Here is a 19,468-nt window from a genome sequence, read left to right on the forward strand (position 1 = left end):
TTCTGGTATTAGTTGACTCAGTAAAGTTGTGATTCTAAACCCTCTTCGGATTCATGATCAATATCGTTTCTCTTTTTGGAAGTCTTTGTCGATTTCCCTGACTTCCCCGATTTCTTAGATAATTTCCCTGACTTCCTCGATGAATTCCCTGACTTCGCCTTTTTGGCTGTCAGAGCACCCACAACTCCAGATCGCGCAATAGAGACATTGGCCAGGTAGCGAGCGAACTCATCGTCGCTTCGGATGCCCAGCTCTACTGCACGGGGAGTAAGCTTGTGCATAGAGTTCTGTTTTACGGCGTCGCCACTCACCTGTGCCAGCTCGCAGACCATGTACTCTAGGATGGCCGCTACAGCCACAGCGGAACTCGGTGAAATGCGGCGTGCGAATTTTCCGTCGCGCATCAGCTTACGAACACGGGCGACGGGGAAGGTAAGTCCCGCCCTAGTAGAGAGCGTCGAACGATCTGTTACCGCGCAGCCGAGTTTGCCTTTGCTGCCCGACATTCTGAGAATGAACTTTTCCTACTCATGCCCACACAAAATCACGAAAAGCTCGATGTCACAGGAAGAACTTGGATGGAAGGTCTACCCTGTGGAAGCCTACCACGCGATGGTGAAGCCGGACGCGGCCACAAAGCCTGTGCTTTCGAAGGAGGCTCTACGGCAGAGAACTGCGAGCTACATCTCCAAGGGCATGCGCTATAGCGTGGGAGCAGCTCTGCTGGCTCACAGAGGGAACGCACCTCATTTACTGCTGCTGGAAGACACGGAGACGAGAGCTACTGGTTTTTTGTCCGGCAAGGTGAAGTCATGGGAGGAACCAGTCACCACCCTATCTAACAAACTCGCCAAGCTCGTCGTCAGCTCTACAGACGCAGAGGCGACTGTCGGAGCTCTGGTTGGCGTGTTCTGGCGGACTGACATAGACAGTCCCCTGCTGCCATACCTGCCCATCCATGTTTCGAGGCCCAAGGAATGTATGCAGGTCTACCAGGTCGTGCTGCCGGTGGAGTGCTCGCTCTGTCTGCCCCCAGGAGTTGGCATTCGCGCAGTGTCCTTCGGGGACTTGCTGCTGGACGTCGGAGTCGACCCAGCCACTGCAGGGATGGTGGCGGCAGTATCGCGATTCAAGCTAAAGTGCTTTGAGGAGGAGACTAACCACTCGTAGGGCCACTCCTCGTCAACCACAATCCGTTCGACCTTGTGATGATGTGCATGTAGATGATAGAATCAGCCCTGGAATCGACGAATTTCGCATGAGGGCGGTCACAGGCGACGACCACGGGCAACTCAAGGTCGTCGACTTCGAAAAGCGACTAGTACGACGCCACATCAGCGACGTCCACCCCGAACGTGGCATCAACACCATGGCATGGACTGGCCGACACATGGAAGGCGAGAGTTCTGCCTTTTGTCAAGCCGAAGACGAGGTGACGGTTGGAAGGGCGAATGGAATCGTCCAGGCCTTCGAGCTGGCCGAAGGAGCGGAATCCAAGTTTGAACTGCAGCCGATACGACAGTTTCGGCTGCCATCAGCATGCGTCTACGTCAGCTCCCTCGCCCGAGCGATGAACGCGAAGTCTGGTCTGGTGTCTGTGGGGGCTCTAGGCGAGATTGCCATTGTGGACTGGCGAGGCCAGTGGAAGGTGCCGACAAAGGACTCATGGATGACCATGGAGGAGTCGACATCAGTTCTGGACCCTCAATGGTTCTCTGAAATCGACTGCGGGAAGCGAATGAAGAATCGAACGAAAAAGTCTCTGAGACTCATCAACCCCGAGAAGGAGAAGGTGCAGGTGGATTGGTCAGAGTCCCTGGAGGTCTCCAACGCTTCCAAGAAGAAGAAATCCTGGTTCGTCACTGGATACCGCACAATGGGCCCTGTCACTAAGGCTTGTCTGGATGAATGGACGACGGCGGGACGCCTCTTGACTGGTGGCGAGGAGAACGATGTCAAGCTCTTCGACCTCAAGGAGGGCCGATGCCTGTATGCAGCGCGAAACGTGCGGCCTAACAAGCTCAACTACGTAACCGACATCGACGTGACAGCGTTAAACTTTGCGGGTGCTTTAGGCCCCGAGTTGTTTCTGACCGGCAACAGGGAGGGTTCCCTGCGTCTTTACGACATCCGCGTTCCGAAGTATCCTGTGATGGGCTGTCAAGGCACCATAGAAAACAGGCCGATCAGCAGTATCGCCACTCGACCTCCCTGGGTGCACCAGGGATCCGAAGAGGAAGCCTCGCCGGCCTTCCGACTGCTCAAACGCAAGACTGGCTGTGACGACATGGGCGTGGTTGTGGCCGATACCCACGGCATGCTGTACAGGTACGACCTTCGCCGACTTGACGAGCCCTTCCGGCATAGAATATACGAAAGAGACCCCAATACACAACTGTCGAAAAGGAGAAAAGTGGCACGGAAGCTGCACAGCCTGGACTGCGGCGCTGGTGAAATAATGTTCAACGAGCCGAACACTCACTTTGAGTTCCAGATGATGAAGTCCTACCGCGGAATAGTGGGCACGCCAGAGGCCGTGCATGTGCATGAGGACGGGTGCCACCTGCTTGCCTCCAGCATGGAGGGCAAGCTACATGTCTTCAACACTCGCCGGCAGGAAATCGACCAGACGCTGTTTTTGAAAAATCCCGTGACGTCGTGTCTCTGGAGTTCGCATCCCGTAATGTAGTCAAAGAATTAAAATTCTTTTTGATGAATGAATCGGAAAGCTTGCGAGAAATAGCTGAAGCCAGAGTGCTTCAGGCTGAATCAGATGCCGTACGTGCAGTAGAGGCCGCGTGGGGCAGTGATCTAACTCACCTTTTGGACGGCTGTCAAGTGGAGCTAAATCAACTAGGCGAGGCGTGGTCCGCGGCAATCGTTGAGGCTACCAGAGACTTCGTGGCACAGATCGACGATATTGACGACGCCGCCTCTCAGGAGCGGCGAGACGTGCTCCACGACGCAATTTACAAGACGACTACGCTGCTGAAGGCGCTGCCCCATCATTTTGCGAACCTGGCCTTATGCGAGGCCCACAAGGCCGCTGCGCAGGTCGAGGCGCTAGGCGCGGCCCTTCACAAGAGGAAGACGGACACACGCTCGCGGGAGCTGCAGTTGCTCGAGCAGTGCTCGTCTGTACCTGAAAATGTGAGAAACGCATTGGATGTAGGAGCGAAGGAGCGATGTCACACAGGAACACATAAACAGCACTAGGGAATTCTGCGAGGTGAAGGCGCAGCTTGACCTCAAGAGGCTGCAGTGAGTGAAAGGTGTCGTCGAAACAGAATGTCCACGCTGGAATCCTGCGTGGCTGCATTGCAGGCTAGTCACCAACAAAAGTGTCGACAAATGGAGAACGAGAATCTTCATCTCACCAGCGGTCTCAAGAAAGCGCTTGCGCAGCACGAGTCCACTCAGAGCACCTTGCAGAACTGCCGCGCTGCAGCTATCAACCGAATCAGTAGAATACGCGACAAAGGCATCAAAGAGGCCAGCCGAGTCCATCAGGAAGTCATCTCGTATGACCGAGAAATCAGACAAAGGATTCTAAATGAGTACGAGACGGACAGCTCAGATGTCGTGATCCCTGAGACTGACATTGAGAGGGATCTCTTAAGAATCAGTGAGTATATACCACATTCACACACAGTTGGTTCACCAAAGAGCCCGTTATCTCTGGTGGACCACGAGGAGTGGGTGCGGCTGGCTACCCCAATTCCGATCCCAAACCTGGCTGACTGGGATTTCATAGAAAAAAGTATTGTACTTGGAGCAAATCAGCTGAAAGCAAAAGCCAGGACCGCCCAATCAATAGAGGCGGTCACTAAAGAAACTAAAGCACTCTCCTCGCGGCTACAAGAAAAGTTGGTTGAGTTACATTCAGATGGCATGCTGCGAGTCGCAATAAAGAGTGAGGTGGAGTTGGAGGCTTTGCTGGAGTTTGTCTACAGCGTAACGCAGGCAAATCCATGCCTGTAAACACTTGTACATCAACGAGACGAAGTAAATAGCTGGGCTTCAATTGGCTGACACCATCCGTAGCAACCAGAATCCGCATAGAACTTCTCCTTCCGGAGGGGTAGGGACACGCGCACAGGCGGGAACATGAGCTCATTGGCAAACGAGGAGTCAGAAATCAGAGTTCTTTTTTTGTGCTCAGGCACGGGATTGTCGTACTGCGTCGGTGCAGTCTCCTCGAAACCTCGCTTCCGCCGCGTGGATTCGAAGATTGGAATGAGCGGCGTTTGCCGCTCGACTAGGACAGGCGCCTCAAACGGAAGAGGGTTTCGCAGCATCCACAAACAAAAGTTACGATCCGCGGGATTTATTGCTGGATTTTCGCCGGCAACACTGCGAATACATCATACGTCTCTTCCGGCAATATATAATGCATTGCAAGTGGTTTCTCTTGTTCGTCTCAAGTAGATGCATGCATCCGAACAGACCAGGAAATGAAAACTTTATCATGAAGAACCAGAAGGTCAAGAAGACGGGTCAGGGCATGAGTTGGCCCAAACAGATGGGTGAGGACTCAGACGATGCACCCTTGCCGTCCGTCAACGTTCATTTCTATCACAAAGACATAGTAGGTCCGTGTCAAGGTGAAAACAGAACCTCCCGTTGGAGGAAGAAGAGTTCAAACGTCGTCGCGAGCTGAAACGCGATATCATGAAGGATCTGGACTTTTATCAGAGCTCCGCCGATGACATTCTGAAGGGCATGGCCAGACGACATGATGAGACTGCTCAGCTTGCAATGAATGCATTCCAGCAGAGCAGGGCGCTATCCGGTCTCTCGGACTACGGGGAGCCAGCTCAGTTGCCTGGAACGTTCTTATCTGGTAACATGGATGACCGCTCCCGAAAGTTACCAGAGAAGCAAAGATCAGCCCGACGTCTACGATCCAAAGTACCAAAGACTCTGGCCGTGTTCTCCTCAGAGAGCGTGCCGCAACAGTTGGCACAGCAGCTGATATCGTTGCCTATAAATTACTTTTGACGAAAAAGAGTCAGAAATTCAGGAGAAGACACTGGAGCTTCGCTTGAAGCTTGCGACACTCATCCATGCTGCGTGATCTCTCTTCGGCGAGTGCGAGCCACTCAGGAGGCACATCAAAAGGCTCGTTTTGTGTTCTAAGGAAGAGGAGTTCCTGAATCCAACGATGCCAGCTCCGAACCCAACGCGGTGGGACATAGGAAGGCACGGATAAATGGGGGTTGAAAAACATTTCGGTGACGACTTTGACCTCATCCGGTGACAGCGTCAACAGAATCCTACGGATAGTGTCCCTATCCTCCAGTGTCACCAGTTGCGCCACGCTTCTCGCCCTCTCCATGCACCAAGTGGTCCCAGGTGTCATGATACTCTCGTCAGCGCCCTCCACGAATTCCCCGCTCTTCAGGATGCGCTGGGCCTTGAGAAGAGAATCAACCACATCAAGCCCAAGTGCAACATCGTTTGGCGCCGGGGCTCGGGCTACACATTCTTGTGCTACCAGCGTCAAGGCGACCTTCTCCAGTTGGTTAACCTGGGAAGTCCACTCCTTGATGGGGTCAGCAAGCTTTCCGTTTACTCCAGTCTTCTTCACCTTCTTAGCGGCCTCTGCCTTTTTCGGTGCGGGGGCAGCCTTCTTTTTCGGCATCCAAAATTGAGCCTTTTACGCTACACAGTCAAGGGATTGACAACATAGTCACGACAAGACAGTCACGACAACACAGCCAAGAGATTGACAACAGAGTCACGACAGCACAGTCAGGGGATCGGAGTGGCCGCCTCCGTGATGTCCAGCGCGTTCCCCTCCGTTCTGACAGCCTTCTCCAAGCGGTAGTAGCTGCAGTATGGCACCTCATACTCCTCCAGAATCTCGCCTGGCGGGAGTTCGTCTCGGGCAAGCGGGTGAGTTGGAAGATCGTCATGCGCCACTCTCGACACGGAGTACAGCTGGCCTGCCCCCAACCAGTACATGACGTAATGCTGGCAGGGCCCGGCAGCTCGAAGATTCCGACGGAAGAGTTGATCTCCAATGATTGGCGTGCTGCCTGTGGGCCGTTCCATATAACGCTCCGCCTCGTCGACGTACACCCTTCTGCGGATGTCACAAGCGTAGTCTTCGTCAGTGAAGATAGGCGTACGGCGCTTTTCGACCATCGATGCAGTAAAAGATTGTTTATGCATCTCACGTAGAACTACCTCTGTTACCCATTGTGGAAAGAGAACGTGAGCAGATGAGGCAACGGCGCAGCTTTCATATGAACGCCTCTTTTGGCCGCGCCGGTGCTGGGTGTCAGCGGTCAGATCATATGAGCAAAAAAGCAGCGCTACGGGCAGCGGGTATCACGAGCTACAGAATGAGACCAAATCTGATCTTCAGTTGCGTGTGCATGAGATGCACCCTCAGAAAAACCAACTATTTCTTCTCATGTCCCTACGGAAGCGATCTAAAGACGACAACAAGAAATCTAGACGATGTGTATCCTGCGGAGAGTTCAGACCCATGGATACGATGTCTGATGACCTCATCTGCTCACAGTGCGAGAACATATCTGAGACGAGAAAGGGGAGTCGACGACAGCCCCCAATTGCGAGGTCGAACGCCGACATCGCAGCCACAATACAAAAGAACCTAACTGTCAATCCTGAGCATCCTGACGAGCGGTATTTCTGTCTGGCCTGCGATTTGGACGTGGGATCGATCCAGTGTGATTCCTGCACCAAGTGGTTCCACATGCGGTGCGTGGGTCTGACCCAGGCGAAGGCCGACAAGATGGAACACTGGTTGTGTCCTCTCTGTCAACTACCAGAACCACCTCGGAAGATACCAAGGACCGAAACTTACATAGACGAACGTGGTCCATCACTGCTGCCTGAGGACCTGTTGCTGCACTCAGCGGGGCTGGTCGAGGACCAGAATGACCTCCTCCCTTCGCAATGACGCACTTTTTTGTAGATGCGCTCCCGTCACACAAAACGTGTAGCCTTAGTGACCAATTTCTCCCATTACATGCTAGGAAGACGGAACGTCCGCCATAGTCCCCTTAAGCGACACACTAAACCATTACACGCTAAGAAACCGCAGTCTCTGCACACAACTTCAGTCCTAAGCAGCCAAATTCCTCCTTTACATGTTAGGAAACCGCACTAGACTCCCACCTGAGGTCGTGGAGTCGTCTCCATCGCTGCATGTTGGCATCACCTACGTCGAAGAACACGCGCAAAGGGCATACGCGTGCGATAGGTGAGACGGCGAGTCGCGTACGGCACAGAATCCAACGGATGGGAGTGATGCTGCAGTTGCAGCCGATGACGGTGGTGGGGAGCGAAATGGCACTGCACCGTTTCTATTACAACAGATCCCTCACCGAATTTGATGTTCGAGTTGTCGTCGATGTAAACACAGGGTCGTCTTTACAACAGGCATGTCTACTCCTGGTCGGCAAGATCGAAGAGGACGTCCGCAAAATCACGGACATCTTAGCTGTATCTTTTTTTCTGTCGGAGATGGAGACGCTAGGCGTCCTCGAACCCTCACATGCCCACGTGGCTGCAATGCGGTGGCCCGCCCCTGCAGCGGAAAGCGACTACCGAAAGCGCGTAATCCGAGCAGAGCGCTACCTTTTGCGGGACACAGGGTTCCTATTGGCGGCTGCGCTGATTTACCCACATTCCTACCTGCTCCAGTACGTGCATGTGATATGTGGGCACTGCGCTTCCATCAGCAGTGACACCCATAACCGAATCGCGCAGAAGGCTTGGGGCTTTCTCAACGACAGCATGCGCACTTCACTGTGTGTGGAAAAGGCGGCGCCGGTGCTGGCCGCCGCAGCCCTCTGTCTAGCGCTCAACGACCGCGGAATCGGGCTAACGCCGGAGACTGGGTGGCCCGAAATATTCGACACGACGTGGTCAGATATCGAGGAAACCTGCGAGCGCATTTTGGGGCTCTGCACTGTGCCGGTCCCAGCATATCGGCAGTATTGTCCTTAACATGATGGAAGACTGAGTAATGTCCACATAATCCTGCGTGAAATTGGCAAATGCTGTGTGTCAAGGTGGGTGAGCACTCCGAAATCAACCTTGGCGTATCTACAGTCCCTGCAGGGTCCAAGGAGTGTGACCTCGAGTGTATCACTGACACAGCCATATTGAAGGCAGCCTGCTCTGTCGTGCCATTGGGCACAGCCTTTGCGACTGACTCTCCCAACGTATTCGTTCAAGTGGCCAACGGAATGTACCGAACAGTAGATATTAACATCGACAAGGACGTCGTTGACTTTCGGCTGGAGACCCTGATGCGGTCCCAGGGTGTTTTGGGTATCGACGAGACCAAGCACCACCACGAGAACATCATCACTGCCACAGGGGCGGGAAGGGTTTTTGTCTGGCACAGCGAGGGGTGGCATGACTTGTTCGCGAATGCCCCCTCCAAAAGGCGCCGCAAGTCCTCGGCGACAGGTTCGGAGGCCAGTGCTGAGCCCGTGCTGCACCACTACTCCTGGGCCGAATATCTACCGTCCAAAGATTTCTTAAACATTCCTGTTCGCTGGCAGAGACGGCAGAGCCACTCGGTCGGTGTGCGGTTCTTGTTAGCTCCGTCTGACCTGCCTGCCTACTACGGGAACAAATTCCACGAGGCCATGCGTCCTCGCGTTGTGAGAACGAATCCGTCGTCTATGACTGCCATGGAGGGCGGTGGTGGGCCTGCCTCAGGCAGGCGGGCAGAAGACGCAGCTGCCTGCTCCAAGGAGGACGTCTCGGGGTGCACACAGGAATTATCCACGGAGTCATCAACCCAGAAGAGCTTCAGTGAGGAGGAATCTGACTCCGAGTCCGAAAGCTGCACGACCAGTGACTCTTCGTCTTCGGAGTTCACGGATATGAGTTGCGACTCGTATAGGAGGGAGCCCCCCCTCACGCCTCGGCCGTTCACCCGAGACGTTTACGTCTACGAACCCTTCACAAAGAGCAAACCTGAAATCAAGTACCGCCTCCCAGACGACTCCACACTGGTAGACCGCTCACTGGATGTCGAAGTCCGCACACCCCGCATGCCACTATCCAGCTCCGAGGAACACCGGTGCCAGATGCGCCCTCGGCACCGAGGCTTCCGCCAGCGCCGCGTCAGGCACACGTTGACTGAGCGCCGCATTCTCGCGAGACGCGCTATAGTCCAAGCTCGCATCCGGCGTGAAGAAGAGTACTTCGCACATGTGAGAGCCAACGAGGCCCCCCCCGCAGCCTTTAGACTTCCCATGTGGCGGTGTCTGGACGGCGGTGGAGGAGTAGTCCAGGTCGCGTGTGGCCAGGATTTCGTGGTGCTGCGAACCGGGCTCGGTCAAGTTTTAACGTTTGGGTCGTCACCATACGGAGCGTTAGGACTGGCCCATATTCCCAGCGCGGTGGAGCCCCAACTCGTACCAGGCATTCTGGACCCCGTAGTGGATATTGCGGCGGGGCTGCATCATGTCATCGCACTTCGGGGCGACCGGGATGCAATTTACACCTGGGGTTGCGGGTTGTTCGGTCGGCTGGCAGACGGGAAACACAGAGACAGCGTCAGCGAACCACAGAGAATATCGTTGAGGCAGTTGTTTCCTGTCGCTTCCAATCGCATATCACACATCAGCGCGGGCGCACACCACTCCGTGCTGATCGCCGACGGTGTCTGGACCTGTGGCGAGAACTTCACAGGTCAGCTGGGCTGCGAAAACACGGGAGCGCTGCTTGTACCCGTTCCGATCCCCTGCAGCGCAAAGATACGCTGTATCTATTCCAGCGGGACTGGCACCGCGGTGACGTTTCGTAACTGCTCTGATGTCGTGTACTGGGGATACAGGTTTTGGGATCCATTTTCGTTTTCCTGCACGAGACCAGTGCTGCTTCGGGCTAATAAAAGACTGCGGATCTGGTCCGTGCAGTTACAGAATCGAGCCATGTTCGTGTTTGCGCGCCTACTAGAACCATCGGAAGAGCCCACTGTGTGTTTTACGCCGTGCTACAACAACTGATAGAAACCGGCCGGCAAATCAGAATTTGGAGTGACTCATGGTAGAGATCCACCCAGCTAGTCACGCAGCTCTCCTTCCTGTCGGGCGACTCGTCATGCCACATCGAGGTTGCCTTGCAGTACGATCCCAGTCGGAAGTGTGCTGCTCTGTCCACTAAGGAGAAAAACGGGCCTCGGGCGTTCATCTATCAGGACGGCGAGGATGTAACGGGTACCACCACCGTCAGCGCTATGCCGTCGAAGCGAGTGGAGCATGGCGGGGTCCGTGTGGAGCTCATCGGTCGTGTGGCTCTGACTACAGGGCGCAGAACCGACTTCGTAAGTGCTTCCAAGGAGTTGTGTTCTGCTGGAGTGCTCACCACCACCACACAGTACCCTTGGTCCTTTCGTGCTATCGACAAGCCGTATGATTCGTACAGTGGGAAACACGCATCTGTTCGATATTTCGTCAGGGCAACGGTGCTGGCTAGCACCGGAGCCACCAACAAAGAGCTGGACTTCCTAGTTCGGAACTCCACTCCCAGAGCCGAGAAGACAGAAAACCTGAAGATGGAAGTCGGGATAGAGGACTGCCTACATATTGACTTCGAGTACAACCAATCTGCCTTCGATGTGAAGGACGTCGTGCTTGGAAGGGTGTTTTTTCACCTAGCTAAGATTCGGCTAAAGCACATGGAGCTGGACATACTGAAAGTTGAGTCGGTGACGGCGCCGAATTCGGGGAAGAAGACCGAACACGAGACCGTGTCCAAGTTCGAAATCATGGATGGGTCGCCAATACGGATGGAGAGCATTCCAGTCCGGATGTTTCTCTGTGGTTACGACCTAGGCCCCTCCATGGAAGACGTACTCAACCTCTTTTCCGTCCGGTACTATTTAAATTTGGTGCTGGTGGATGAGGACGAGAGGCGATACTTTAAGAAGCAGGAGATAACCTTGTTCCGATCGTAACCTTGTTCCGATCGTAGTCACTTCGCATCAGTCTCGCTCAAATCAGCAAATATGCCACCCCTTGTGTCATACACTCCCGTAGGGCAGACACTCGGTTTCCAGGGTGAGGAGCTGCTATCCGGTCAGGTAGCAGTGCAACCTGTGTACCAAACCTACTTGGCGCCGAATCCTCCTCTTGTCGAGATTAAGACGCCGTTTACGGACGAGGACCCGTACGCTGATGCTAAGGTTCGGGTGCAAGACATGCCGAACTGCAATACTATTAGCGGGGCCGTAGTGGCCCTTCACTGGGTGATGATAACCCTATCGTGCTTCATTTGCCTCGTGAGGTCCGATTACAATTTCGTGTTCTATCTGGGTGGCTACTACATTTGGGCCATCGAGGGAGACCGGCATGGCATGTCCTCGCTCGCAGCGGCATCTGCGTACCCGGGAACATCGGAGATCCACATCACTACCAAGAAAATGTACCGCAACGTGAAGAGCTACCTCACCATCTACGCACTGGCAGTGGTAGTGGACGTGGCCTGGCTGGCTTTGGGATTTTCGACGTTCATGTGCGACAGCAAGAGCGACAACTGCTGGATCAAGTCATCGAAGCTGTTGTACATGACCATCAACCTCCACCAGGCTGGACTCTACCTGTCAGTAGTCAACGCGTTTCTAAAGGTGAGGAAAGGCTCTGTGGATTACGCAGTGCGTCGTACTCGTTCTGTCGGGTTTGTGGATGAGACAGCAAAGTGGGAGTCACGTTCCATTCACATTCAGCACTACACGCTTCCAAGATCGGCGTGGGTATCAAGAGATGAGGTCACGGCACCATTTCGAGTCGTTGTTGGTACTTGAACACTTCACTGTGCTCGACATGTCGCATAAGCTGCGGCGGAGCCACGATTGGATAGCGCTTGGACGACCCGCTCCAGAAAACAAAAACTATGACGATGCATGGTACCCACTCGCAGGTAAGGAAGACCACCGCGTCCCACCAGGCTCGCATCTCGCCGGAGAGGGGGTAGTAGCGATGCACCACGTTGAGGGATACGAGGACGTTGTAAAGGCCCTGCAGGATGAGAAGGGAGGGGCAGATGATGCAAAGCAGGAGCATACGTAGCGAGATGTTACGTGAGCGTCCAGTGGAGACTGCAGGTCCCAGCTGGCTTTTAACTCGTACGCCAAAAATGAGCCAGAACGCAGCGACTGTCAAACTCCCTACTCCCACGAAGAGCATGGCCACTCGTCGAAAACTGAAGTAGGATTGGTGGAGCAGGGTGACAACCGCCACACTCAAATAGCCTGAGTAGAGAGCGATGTTTACGTAGAACAGGGATGAGAGCACCATGACAGGCATGTCAACGAGGCGGCTACGAAAGTAGGTGTCCGCCCAGAATGCCACGATAACTGAGTAGGCTGAAAAGTACACCAGAGCCGGAAACGTGCGACAGAACACCCTCAACCACACTGCAAACCCGCCAGTAGTCTTATAGAAGAAGGAGAGGCACAGGAAAACCAGCCGCGTTACGAGAGAGGCGGCCACGAGCGACAAGAAAATAGGCCGCGTCCTGGAGCCCGTGCACATGTAGACGTTGTGCTGGTTAAAGCGGCCGAAGGCGTGGATGGCCTGGTGCGTCGCCAGGCAGGCAGCCGTGCCGAACAGCACGAACTCTACTAGGAACAGGCTCAGAGAGTTGCGCTCGTAGAGAGACGGCTCCATCGCTGAATTAGCGCCTTTTCAAGGATGACCAAGACGATTGTCGTGGGAGGCGGAATGGCTGGTCTGAGCGCGGCCCTCCACTTGAATGGCGTGGACGTTACCATTCTGGAATCCAGTAACCGCCTAGGAGGCCGTGTGAAAACCCAGCATCTTAACGGGTGGTTTGTGGAGCACGGGGCCACGTGGCTGCATGGAACCGACAGCGACCTGTATCGACAGTTGTCCCGCTGGAACATCGAGATGGACAGCTCAAATCCTCTCGGCGCGGACCCGTTGGTGATGATTGGTCGACGAGACCACGTGTTCGTGGACGAGTATGGTCACAAATTGGATCAGAATACCGTCGACCTAGGTCTTTCGCTCTTTGTGGAAGCGGTGAAGGTCCAAAACCTGAGGGCCCAGAAATCCTCGGCGTTCGGGAGAGCGTTGGATGAGTCCTTTGCTGCGTTGTGCGCCGTCAAAGGTATTGAGCGAGATCTGCAACTTGACATGATTTTCGACTGGTGCAAGCGCAACCGTTTGAGTGACGAGGGCTGCGTGGACCTGGATCAGGCCTCCATCTGCGACGACGACATCGACGGTAACTACTTTACGACGGTTCCTAAAGGCTGGAGCCACGTCATCGATCGTATGGAGGAGGAGGTGAAAGCGCAAGGTGTGGACATTTTAATGGAGAGGGCGGTAGAATCTATCCGATTTAAAGACGGCAAGATCTGGCTAACTGACAACACTGGAGTCGACCGCACTGCCGACCACGTCATCCTTGCTGTGCCCCTGAACGAACTGCAGAGACTAGTCAACCAGTTGCCGGTGGAACCGAAACGGTTGAAGGCGCTTAATCAGTTCGGCATGGCCCAGATGACCAAGATAATCTTGCGCTACACCCAGCCCTGGTGGGGCCCCATGACCTCGTTCAACTTTTTGACTCGGCGCTTGCCGCAGCTGCAGCGTCCGAACCCCCCGAGCGCCAACTGGACTGACAACATCTGCTCCTTGGAAGTCTTCCGTCAGGACTTCAACGCGCTGCTTGTGTTCGTCTCGGGAAGGGACTCCGTTGCCGTGGAACAGCTGTCTCCAGAAGAAATCCAAGAAGATCTGTACGTGATGATGCGTCCCTTCTTCGTTCGACCGATACCACTCCCAATGCAGGTGCTTGTGACGAACTTCTCTCAGGAGCCGCGTCTCAACGGCAGCTGGGCATTGCCCCCGCTGGATGTGGACGTGCATGACGTTTTCGACTGCATTGAGGATGGTAAGGCCAAAGTTTTCATTGCTGGGGAACACTCTGCTGCCCGAAATGGAACTGTCGACGGCGCCTATGATGAAGGCAAGCGCGCTGCTCAGAGTGTGATGGCTGCTCTGCAGGGTCCTTGCGTGTGTTCTTTGTTCTGTTCTCCTCAGAGGTGACGTGTATTTTGCATGATTTGACTCACTAAAAATGGATTAACGTGTCAAATGGTGGACAACTCCGCAGCTAAGACGGATTTAAACGAACGAAAGGAGCCTCGCTGGCGTGGAAGGAGCAAGGAACGTGCCGAGTCCAAGACCCGGAGCAAGACTGCAGAGGCTGCCGAGAAGCCTCGTTCAGGCAGCAAGGTCTTTGCGCGGTTCAGACGTGGGAGCAAAGAGGAGGAGGCATCTCCTAAAGCAGCTTGCCCAACCAGTAGGGATGCCTCTCCAAAAGCGGCTCCTGAAACTAGTAGGGATGCCTCTCCGAAAAAGAATCAAGCAACTAGTAGGGATGCCTCTCCGAAAGGGAATCAAGCAACTAGTAGGGATGCCTCTCCGAAAGGGAATCATGCAACTAGTATGGATGCCTCTCCGAAAGGGAATCATGCAAACGCTAAGGGCTCTCAGTCTAGCCCCGTAGCGAAGGCCAATGTAAAGTCCGATCAAAGCCCGAAAAACTCCGCAAAGTCAGCTCCAAAGTCGACTGCGGACCCCAACGACAAGGCAGCAAAGCCAAGACACGAGCCAAAAGGGTTGGTGGCTAAAGAACCGGCGACTATATCCACCGGTATAACGCGTACTAGCCCCGATGCCGACCAAAAGAAGGCTAGTGGTCATAAGCCCGCAGCGGCTGCATCCCCGAAGATGCTGGACAAGGCATGCTCTGCGCTGCCCTGGCCACCGGCAAATCCAGCTCCTCTTAATCAGGATTCACCTAAGTCCATCCTTAAGGCGCCAAAACGATTAGGCTTCGCGGATGCCCAAGATGAACTGAACGATCACGATTCCGAGTCCCCAAAAGGCCTTACTGCCATCGCAATCCACCGAAGAGGCCACAGACTGGGTAGCACCATTGCCAACGCTGTCCCCTGTCCCGGTGTGGGAGACGGAGGTATCGCCAACGAACTTCAAAAGGCCATCACGCTTCGGCGGGCGGCAACACATAAGTTCGAGCAGACCTTCACCGTTAGTGCGGATGTGGAGGAGTCTGAATCTTCTTACGATCCTTTCGCGAAGTAGATTCGGACTTATAGTTGGCAAAATCATTTATTTCACAGTTGTTTATTGATAATCTTCAGAGATCTTTGGAAAAAATGCCGATTAATGGGCGAACCCAATGCTGCACGTATAAAGCAACAGCTGTCCAGAGTCCTAAAGACATACAAGGCGGCGACTACTCCCACTTACCTCCGAGGACAGCGCTCTGACGGCTTTCTTGCGTCTTCCAGACTCCGAATGCGGACGGAGGAGAACATTGGCCAGGTAAAGCCGCTGCTGCTGGAACACAAACTCGACGTCAACAGATCTGTGGAGTACTCCCCCATCCGCAGCTTCACGACGCCCAGTCTGTTAGCATTGACTGGCTTGATGCCTGGAGTCGTGGGTCAGCAGACCCAGCAAGCAGCTCTGATCCATCTCCTGGAGGAGTATCCTTCTACCGGGACGTTCTCCGACGCCTACCTCTCAGCTCTCGGCATCAATGAGGAGGTCCCACTGGATGAGGAGGACCTAGCCATCTTCTTCGACGAGGTTCCGTCTCGTGTCCCTTCGCCTCGCACCACCGACAGCCCGAAGACCGTGCGAGTGGTGACTCAAGACGGAGCTCAGCTCACGCCTACCGCCGACAATGTGCAATCCACGTTCGACCCCCTCCCCCTGGCCCATCCCTTATTCGCACACCTGAAACCGATGAAGGTGTTTGATTTGAAACCGCATGCCGAGTCGTGGTCTGTTGGGCACCGCCACGGTATTTTTCACGGTTCCCGGGACATGGACCGTAGGCAGGTGCTGCTGACCTGCCGGGAGTCCGCAGGAGACATGAAGCTCTACTCCGCGTACTCCCGAGATGTAGGCCGCCGTCCTCCTGCGGATGTGAGGGAGTCAGTGCCTGGCACGTATGCCTTCCTGCGTGATTTCGTAACCAGGGCATCGGAGGAGGAGGGCCAAGAAAGGTATTTATGCCTGGAGCTGCCGGAGGACTTCACAGATTCCACCGCGCCTGTAAAGCAGCCAATCAGGTACTTCGGCCTCCAGGGTCATCGCATTCACTTCGACAAGGCCTCTGCGAAGCTGGGGTCAACCACGCGAACCCACAGACGTCCTATTGAAGCTGCTTTTAGAGATCAAACGGAACAGGAGGCTGCGGATATGGCCCAGTTGGAGCCCCAACACGAGTTTGAAGAGCCCATTCCAGACTTTAGCTCTGTATCCTCGTCCTCTCTATCCTCGGACTCTCAGGAGACCGATTCCGAGTTGAGTTCGGAAGTGTTTAGCGATTGACGTCATCAATGATTCTATTGGGCACCCCACATCTATCCCGACATCTGCACTTTTTATTCATTCCTTTAAAAATTACAAAGAATGCAATGCATACAGAGCAGCTCACCCCGAGCAGCCAAGGGGCTATCGTCCCCTGCCTCCACTATGGCGCCGTCAGAGTCATGCGCTAGTTTGGACATGTTGCCAGAGCAGGCTAGGGTAAGAGCCCTCGACAGGTATGTCGACGCTCCGGTAGACCTCCTACGAAGGTTTCCCTATCTCGGGGATCCTACGGAGGCGGCACAGGCCAAGCGGGTGGATTTGATTCGTGGACGCGTTATCGTCTTCGTATGTGCTGGCAACTACGACGACAAGAAGCACCTCTATGTCCATATGCTCCGAGAGTACGGAGTTCGGTCCGTTATCATTGAGGCTTCCGATAACTCCCTAGTTGAGTGGCTTCTCGCCAACAAGTATATCGAGGGCTATGTCGAGGTGGACATGACCCCGAGAGCAAGTATTACGCGCGAGTGCATCGAGGGGATCGTGGGGTGGTGCCAGAACACGGGCTGGCGTATATCCGGCGTGTGCACGTTGTGGGATGATGCTGTAGGATTGGCTGCAAGGGTGGCAAACGCCTTCGGAGTCGACCACCTCTCCACTCTAGCCGTTGACATCGCGCACGACAAGAGTCGCACGCGGAGTTTCCTCGAGTCGAATCGGCTTCCATGCCCCCGAAACTATACCATCACCACAGCCGACGAGCTGACCCAAGCTGCTGAAGTTGTGGGGCTTCCAGCCATCCTTAAGCCAGCAGTTGGCAACGCCTCGGTCGGCGTGACTAAGGTCAGCTCGGCGGAGGATTTGCAGGTTAAGTATGAAGAGCTTATGGGAATTTTAGATGTCACTTATCAGGATGGGGATTTCATGGGCTTCACGTTTGAAGACGTGGAGGATACTGCCAGACACTCCTGCGAGTTGAGAAATGTGTTGCTGGAGTCGATCATGGACGGCCCAGAGGTCGACGTTGACTTCGTAATGAGTGAGGGACGAGTTGCCTATTGCAACATCGTTGACGACTGGCCCTATGAGGAACCCTACTACATAGAACTCGGCAACAACTGTCCAACCAACCTCTCACAAGAAGATGCGGCCCGTTTGAAGATGGCCGCCACTGATATTGTCACAACGATGGGCTGTTACTCAGGAATCCTGCACGTGGAGATGAAGCTGACCAGCGCTGGTCCTATGTTGATCGAGGTCAATCCTCGTTTGGGGGGTGGAGCGATCCCCTACTTCCATAGGAACATATACGGCGTAGATCTTCTGCTGGAGCAGTGTCTGGCCGCGGCCGGTATCCCATGCAACCCTCCTGTATCGTATTCTGGACTAGTTGGAGTATCGCTCCACTTTTTCGCTCCTAAGTCGGGTGTAGTGGAGGTGGCGGACGCCGCCCTCGCTGCAGAGTCCAACGCTAACATAGGCTTCTGCTCCCTTGGGGTTAGAGCTGGGGACCGTGTTATTTGTTGGAGTGACGGCTTTCCTCCTCACGTAGGGCGGGTGGACCTGATTGCTGACAGTTTCGAGAAGGCCGTGGCTCAGTGCCGCGATGTAGAGCGACTTCTGGTCTGGCAGATTAAAGAATAGTTTAAGTTTTGCAATATATCGTCTGTGAAGAACTTTTCAATCGCCCTTTTTGTCTTGGTGTCTGTGGGGCGGTGGGAGAACGAGAACCAGTAAGACGGCAGTTCAGGACGTGCGTGGCTCGCAGACCTCTGAGTCATTCCAAGAGATATTGAAAATCTATATATGGACACAGCGATGGAGTCGGCTTGCTCTGAAGACAAGCGAGGTTGCCGTCCTAAGTCTGGGCGCCCTATGATCTATCGAATTACCGTCCCTGGTAGGAAGAAGCGGGATTCTTACACCTGCTACTGTTCCAAAGAGAAAGTTGAGGTGCAACCATTCCATTTGAAACGATGTCCAAAGAAGACGTACATGTGCTTCTGTTCCAAAGACTCCGACAAAGATTCGAGTTCCTCAAGCTCATCCACTTCTAAAAAATAGTGAGTGATCTCCATGACTTTAAACAGCTCGCCATCGTCAACATCTTGGACTCGGCATCATCACCACCACAGGCACCACCACAAGAAGCACCACCACCACCAAACCTCATCCAGCTCTGGGGACGCAGGATGTTCTTGCTCTCACACGCACCAGGGCAAAAACTACATGCGCAACTGTCCGCTGTGTGCAGTAAAGTTTTCCGGAACGGCTCGTCACACTGCGGAGCTGCCATCCCCCTCAATCTTATCCAAGGGCGATGTGCAGCAGCACCAGCACTTGTGCGGGAAATGCGGTCGCTTGCACCGCCACTACAGACGCCAACGGAAGTGCCCCCACGGATAGGACTCTCGTTCTTTTATGTACGTCTGCGCTGATCAGCCAGAATTGTTCCTCTGAAAACCTCCGAAATTTTCATAAAAGATATACATGAGCTCTCTGCAGTACGCTCGCCGACTAGAGTCCACTACTAACCAAGCCGCGGAGGTCATGGCATCGTTCGCTATTGTAATACTAGCTGCCCTCGTCGCTGGAGGCCTCGCAATTTTAGTGGCCAAGTATTGTCTCCGCCGGACACCCCCTTCGACTCCTTCGCTGCCTTCGCCGGTAAGCGACGTGCCCTCTGACATGTCGTACGTAGTTGACTTATCAACCGACTCTGTTGTGCTCGATGCCTTCCCCATGGCGCTGGAGATTACTGCAGAGCCCAGCGACACCGTCGCTGGGCCAATACCTCTCGCGGACCCCCTCGAGCCGGAAAAGCTGCTATACGACCCGGCATTGCCAAACCCAACGCTGCTGCGTGAACATCTGAATCCCTTTCGCTAATGAATGTTAACTGTTATTGATGCTGGAAAATATTGCACGGCAGAGGCCTGCTACATCTGTCTTGCCCAACAGAAAAACAAACGGACCATATATATAGGAGTCATCAGCTTAGCAACCTCTCAGCCACAATGATTAAGACGCCACTATATAGCAAGAACTTACCCCCCACGCATCGCAGGGAAAATCAGTCTTGCCAACAG

At 54.3% G+C, this 19,468-nt stretch overlaps 18 protein-coding genes across 27 annotated transcripts; 13 read left to right on the forward strand and 5 right to left on the reverse strand.

Moving 5' to 3' along the window:
* Positions 1-17: 17 nt before the first annotated feature.
* On the reverse strand, positions 18-506 carry KVP18_005249 (uncharacterized protein; the record flags this gene model as incomplete). The annotated part of the gene is made up of 1 exon (XM_067949648.1): positions 18-506. One exon carries the CDS (start codon positions 504-506, stop codon positions 18-20), a length of 489 nt encoding a protein of 162 aa, XP_067814123.1.
* Positions 343-1,170, forward strand: KVP18_000529 (uncharacterized protein; the record flags this gene model as incomplete). 2 transcript variants are annotated; one of them, XM_067949710.1, is made up of 1 exon in its annotated part: positions 343-1,170. In XM_067949710.1, the coding sequence occupies one exon, from the start codon at positions 343-345 to the stop codon at positions 1,168-1,170; it is 828 nt and encodes a 275-aa protein (XP_067814112.1). The 2 variants fall into 2 exon arrangements, with proteins under 2 accessions (XP_067814112.1, XP_067814111.1); XM_067949709.1 differs by having other exon boundaries at positions 559-1,170.
* An 88-nt stretch (positions 1,171-1,258) lies between these two features.
* KVP18_000528 (uncharacterized protein) lies at positions 1,259-2,689 on the forward strand (the record flags this gene model as incomplete). Its single annotated transcript, XM_067949708.1, has 1 exon — positions 1,259-2,689. One exon carries the CDS (start codon positions 1,259-1,261, stop codon positions 2,687-2,689), a length of 1,431 nt encoding a protein of 476 aa, XP_067814110.1.
* Positions 2,690-2,712: 23 nt separating this feature from the next.
* Positions 2,713-3,981, forward strand: KVP18_000517 (uncharacterized protein; the record flags this gene model as incomplete). Of its 3 annotated transcripts, XM_067949690.1 has the most annotated exons (4): positions 2,713-3,150; positions 3,197-3,261; positions 3,288-3,625; positions 3,653-3,981. In XM_067949690.1, 4 exons carry the CDS (start codon positions 2,713-2,715, stop codon positions 3,979-3,981), a joined length of 1,170 nt encoding a protein of 389 aa, XP_067814094.1. The 3 variants fall into 3 exon arrangements, with proteins under 3 accessions (XP_067814094.1, XP_067814093.1, XP_067814092.1); XM_067949689.1 differs by lacking the exons at positions 3,288-3,625; positions 3,653-3,981 and having other exon boundaries at positions 2,713-3,216; XM_067949688.1 differs by lacking the exons at positions 2,713-3,150; positions 3,197-3,261 and having other exon boundaries at positions 3,289-3,981.
* Positions 3,982-3,992: 11 nt separating this feature from the next.
* On the reverse strand, positions 3,993-4,298 carry KVP18_000515 (uncharacterized protein; the record flags this gene model as incomplete). Its single annotated transcript, XM_067949686.1, has 1 exon — positions 3,993-4,298. The coding sequence occupies one exon, from the start codon at positions 4,296-4,298 to the stop codon at positions 3,993-3,995; it is 306 nt and encodes a 101-aa protein (XP_067814090.1).
* A 170-nt stretch (positions 4,299-4,468) lies between these two features.
* KVP18_000524 (uncharacterized protein) lies at positions 4,469-5,001 on the forward strand (the record flags this gene model as incomplete). 3 transcript variants are annotated; one of them, XM_067949700.1, is made up of 2 exons in its annotated part: positions 4,469-4,588; positions 4,615-5,001. In XM_067949700.1, 2 exons carry the CDS (start codon positions 4,469-4,471, stop codon positions 4,999-5,001), a joined length of 507 nt encoding a protein of 168 aa, XP_067814104.1. The 3 variants fall into 3 exon arrangements, with proteins under 3 accessions (XP_067814104.1, XP_067814106.1, XP_067814105.1); XM_067949702.1 differs by having other exon boundaries at positions 4,469-4,660; XM_067949701.1 differs by lacking the exon at positions 4,469-4,588 and having other exon boundaries at positions 4,672-5,001.
* A 10-nt stretch (positions 5,002-5,011) lies between these two features.
* KVP18_000514 (uncharacterized protein) lies at positions 5,012-5,644 on the reverse strand (the record flags this gene model as incomplete). Its single annotated transcript, XM_067949684.1, has 1 exon — positions 5,012-5,644. The coding sequence occupies one exon, from the start codon at positions 5,642-5,644 to the stop codon at positions 5,012-5,014; it is 633 nt and encodes a 210-aa protein (XP_067814089.1).
* A 110-nt stretch (positions 5,645-5,754) lies between these two features.
* KVP18_000513 (uncharacterized protein) lies at positions 5,755-6,150 on the reverse strand (the record flags this gene model as incomplete). The annotated part of the gene is made up of 1 exon (XM_067949683.1): positions 5,755-6,150. The coding sequence occupies one exon, from the start codon at positions 6,148-6,150 to the stop codon at positions 5,755-5,757; it is 396 nt and encodes a 131-aa protein (XP_067814088.1).
* Positions 6,151-6,421: 271 nt separating this feature from the next.
* KVP18_000533 (uncharacterized protein) lies at positions 6,422-6,934 on the forward strand (the record flags this gene model as incomplete). The annotated part of the gene is made up of 1 exon (XM_067949715.1): positions 6,422-6,934. The coding sequence occupies one exon, from the start codon at positions 6,422-6,424 to the stop codon at positions 6,932-6,934; it is 513 nt and encodes a 170-aa protein (XP_067814117.1).
* Positions 6,935-7,124: 190 nt separating this feature from the next.
* On the forward strand, positions 7,125-7,986 carry KVP18_000520 (uncharacterized protein; the record flags this gene model as incomplete). 2 transcript variants are annotated; one of them, XM_067949693.1, is made up of 2 exons in its annotated part: positions 7,125-7,237; positions 7,266-7,986. In XM_067949693.1, 2 exons carry the CDS (start codon positions 7,125-7,127, stop codon positions 7,984-7,986), a joined length of 834 nt encoding a protein of 277 aa, XP_067814097.1. The 2 variants fall into 2 exon arrangements, with proteins under 2 accessions (XP_067814097.1, XP_067814098.1); XM_067949694.1 differs by lacking the exon at positions 7,125-7,237 and having other exon boundaries at positions 7,276-7,986.
* Positions 7,987-8,036: 50 nt separating this feature from the next.
* Positions 8,037-10,957, forward strand: KVP18_000521 (uncharacterized protein; the record flags this gene model as incomplete). Of its 3 annotated transcripts, XM_067949696.1 has the most annotated exons (2): positions 8,037-9,977; positions 10,064-10,957. In XM_067949696.1, the coding sequence occupies 2 exons, from the start codon at positions 8,037-8,039 to the stop codon at positions 10,955-10,957; spliced, it is 2,835 nt and encodes a 944-aa protein (XP_067814100.1). The 3 variants fall into 3 exon arrangements, with proteins under 3 accessions (XP_067814100.1, XP_067814099.1, XP_067814101.1); XM_067949695.1 differs by lacking the exon at positions 10,064-10,957 and having other exon boundaries at positions 8,037-10,007; XM_067949697.1 differs by lacking the exon at positions 8,037-9,977 and having other exon boundaries at positions 10,238-10,957.
* A 51-nt stretch (positions 10,958-11,008) lies between these two features.
* KVP18_005248 (uncharacterized protein) lies at positions 11,009-11,766 on the forward strand (the record flags this gene model as incomplete). Its single annotated transcript, XM_067949647.1, has 3 exons — positions 11,009-11,626; positions 11,655-11,697; positions 11,726-11,766. 3 exons carry the CDS (start codon positions 11,009-11,011, stop codon positions 11,764-11,766), a joined length of 702 nt encoding a protein of 233 aa, XP_067814122.1.
* Positions 11,767-11,768: 2 nt separating this feature from the next.
* On the reverse strand, positions 11,769-12,668 carry KVP18_000519 (uncharacterized protein; the record flags this gene model as incomplete). The annotated part of the gene is made up of 1 exon (XM_067949692.1): positions 11,769-12,668. The coding sequence occupies one exon, from the start codon at positions 12,666-12,668 to the stop codon at positions 11,769-11,771; it is 900 nt and encodes a 299-aa protein (XP_067814096.1).
* A 24-nt stretch (positions 12,669-12,692) lies between these two features.
* On the forward strand, positions 12,693-14,075 carry KVP18_000536 (uncharacterized protein; the record flags this gene model as incomplete). 2 transcript variants are annotated; one of them, XM_067949724.1, is made up of 1 exon in its annotated part: positions 12,693-14,075. In XM_067949724.1, one exon carries the CDS (start codon positions 12,693-12,695, stop codon positions 14,073-14,075), a length of 1,383 nt encoding a protein of 460 aa, XP_067814121.1. The 2 variants fall into 2 exon arrangements, with proteins under 2 accessions (XP_067814121.1, XP_067814120.1); XM_067949723.1 differs by having other exon boundaries at positions 12,723-14,075.
* Positions 14,076-14,123: 48 nt separating this feature from the next.
* Positions 14,124-15,137, forward strand: KVP18_000530 (uncharacterized protein; the record flags this gene model as incomplete). Its single annotated transcript, XM_067949711.1, has 1 exon — positions 14,124-15,137. The coding sequence occupies one exon, from the start codon at positions 14,124-14,126 to the stop codon at positions 15,135-15,137; it is 1,014 nt and encodes a 337-aa protein (XP_067814113.1).
* An 84-nt stretch (positions 15,138-15,221) lies between these two features.
* Positions 15,222-16,397, forward strand: KVP18_000534 (uncharacterized protein; the record flags this gene model as incomplete). The annotated part of the gene is made up of 1 exon (XM_067949716.1): positions 15,222-16,397. One exon carries the CDS (start codon positions 15,222-15,224, stop codon positions 16,395-16,397), a length of 1,176 nt encoding a protein of 391 aa, XP_067814118.1.
* An 81-nt stretch (positions 16,398-16,478) lies between these two features.
* KVP18_000531 (uncharacterized protein) lies at positions 16,479-18,023 on the forward strand (the record flags this gene model as incomplete). The annotated part of the gene is made up of 1 exon (XM_067949712.1): positions 16,479-18,023. One exon carries the CDS (start codon positions 16,479-16,481, stop codon positions 18,021-18,023), a length of 1,545 nt encoding a protein of 514 aa, XP_067814114.1.
* An 846-nt stretch (positions 18,024-18,869) lies between these two features.
* On the forward strand, positions 18,870-19,268 carry KVP18_000511 (uncharacterized protein; the record flags this gene model as incomplete). The annotated part of the gene is made up of 1 exon (XM_067949679.1): positions 18,870-19,268. The coding sequence occupies one exon, from the start codon at positions 18,870-18,872 to the stop codon at positions 19,266-19,268; it is 399 nt and encodes a 132-aa protein (XP_067814084.1).
* Positions 19,269-19,468: the final 200 nt, after the last annotated feature.

Source organism: the organism of the source record quoted next, assembly GCF_019968955.1.
Source record: "MAG: Porospora cf. gigantea A chromosome Unknown PgA_NODE_102_length_40447_cov_363.708, whole genome shotgun sequence".
NCBI classification, from domain to species: Eukaryota; Apicomplexa; class Conoidasida; order Eugregarinorida; family Porosporidae; genus Porospora; species Porospora cf. gigantea A.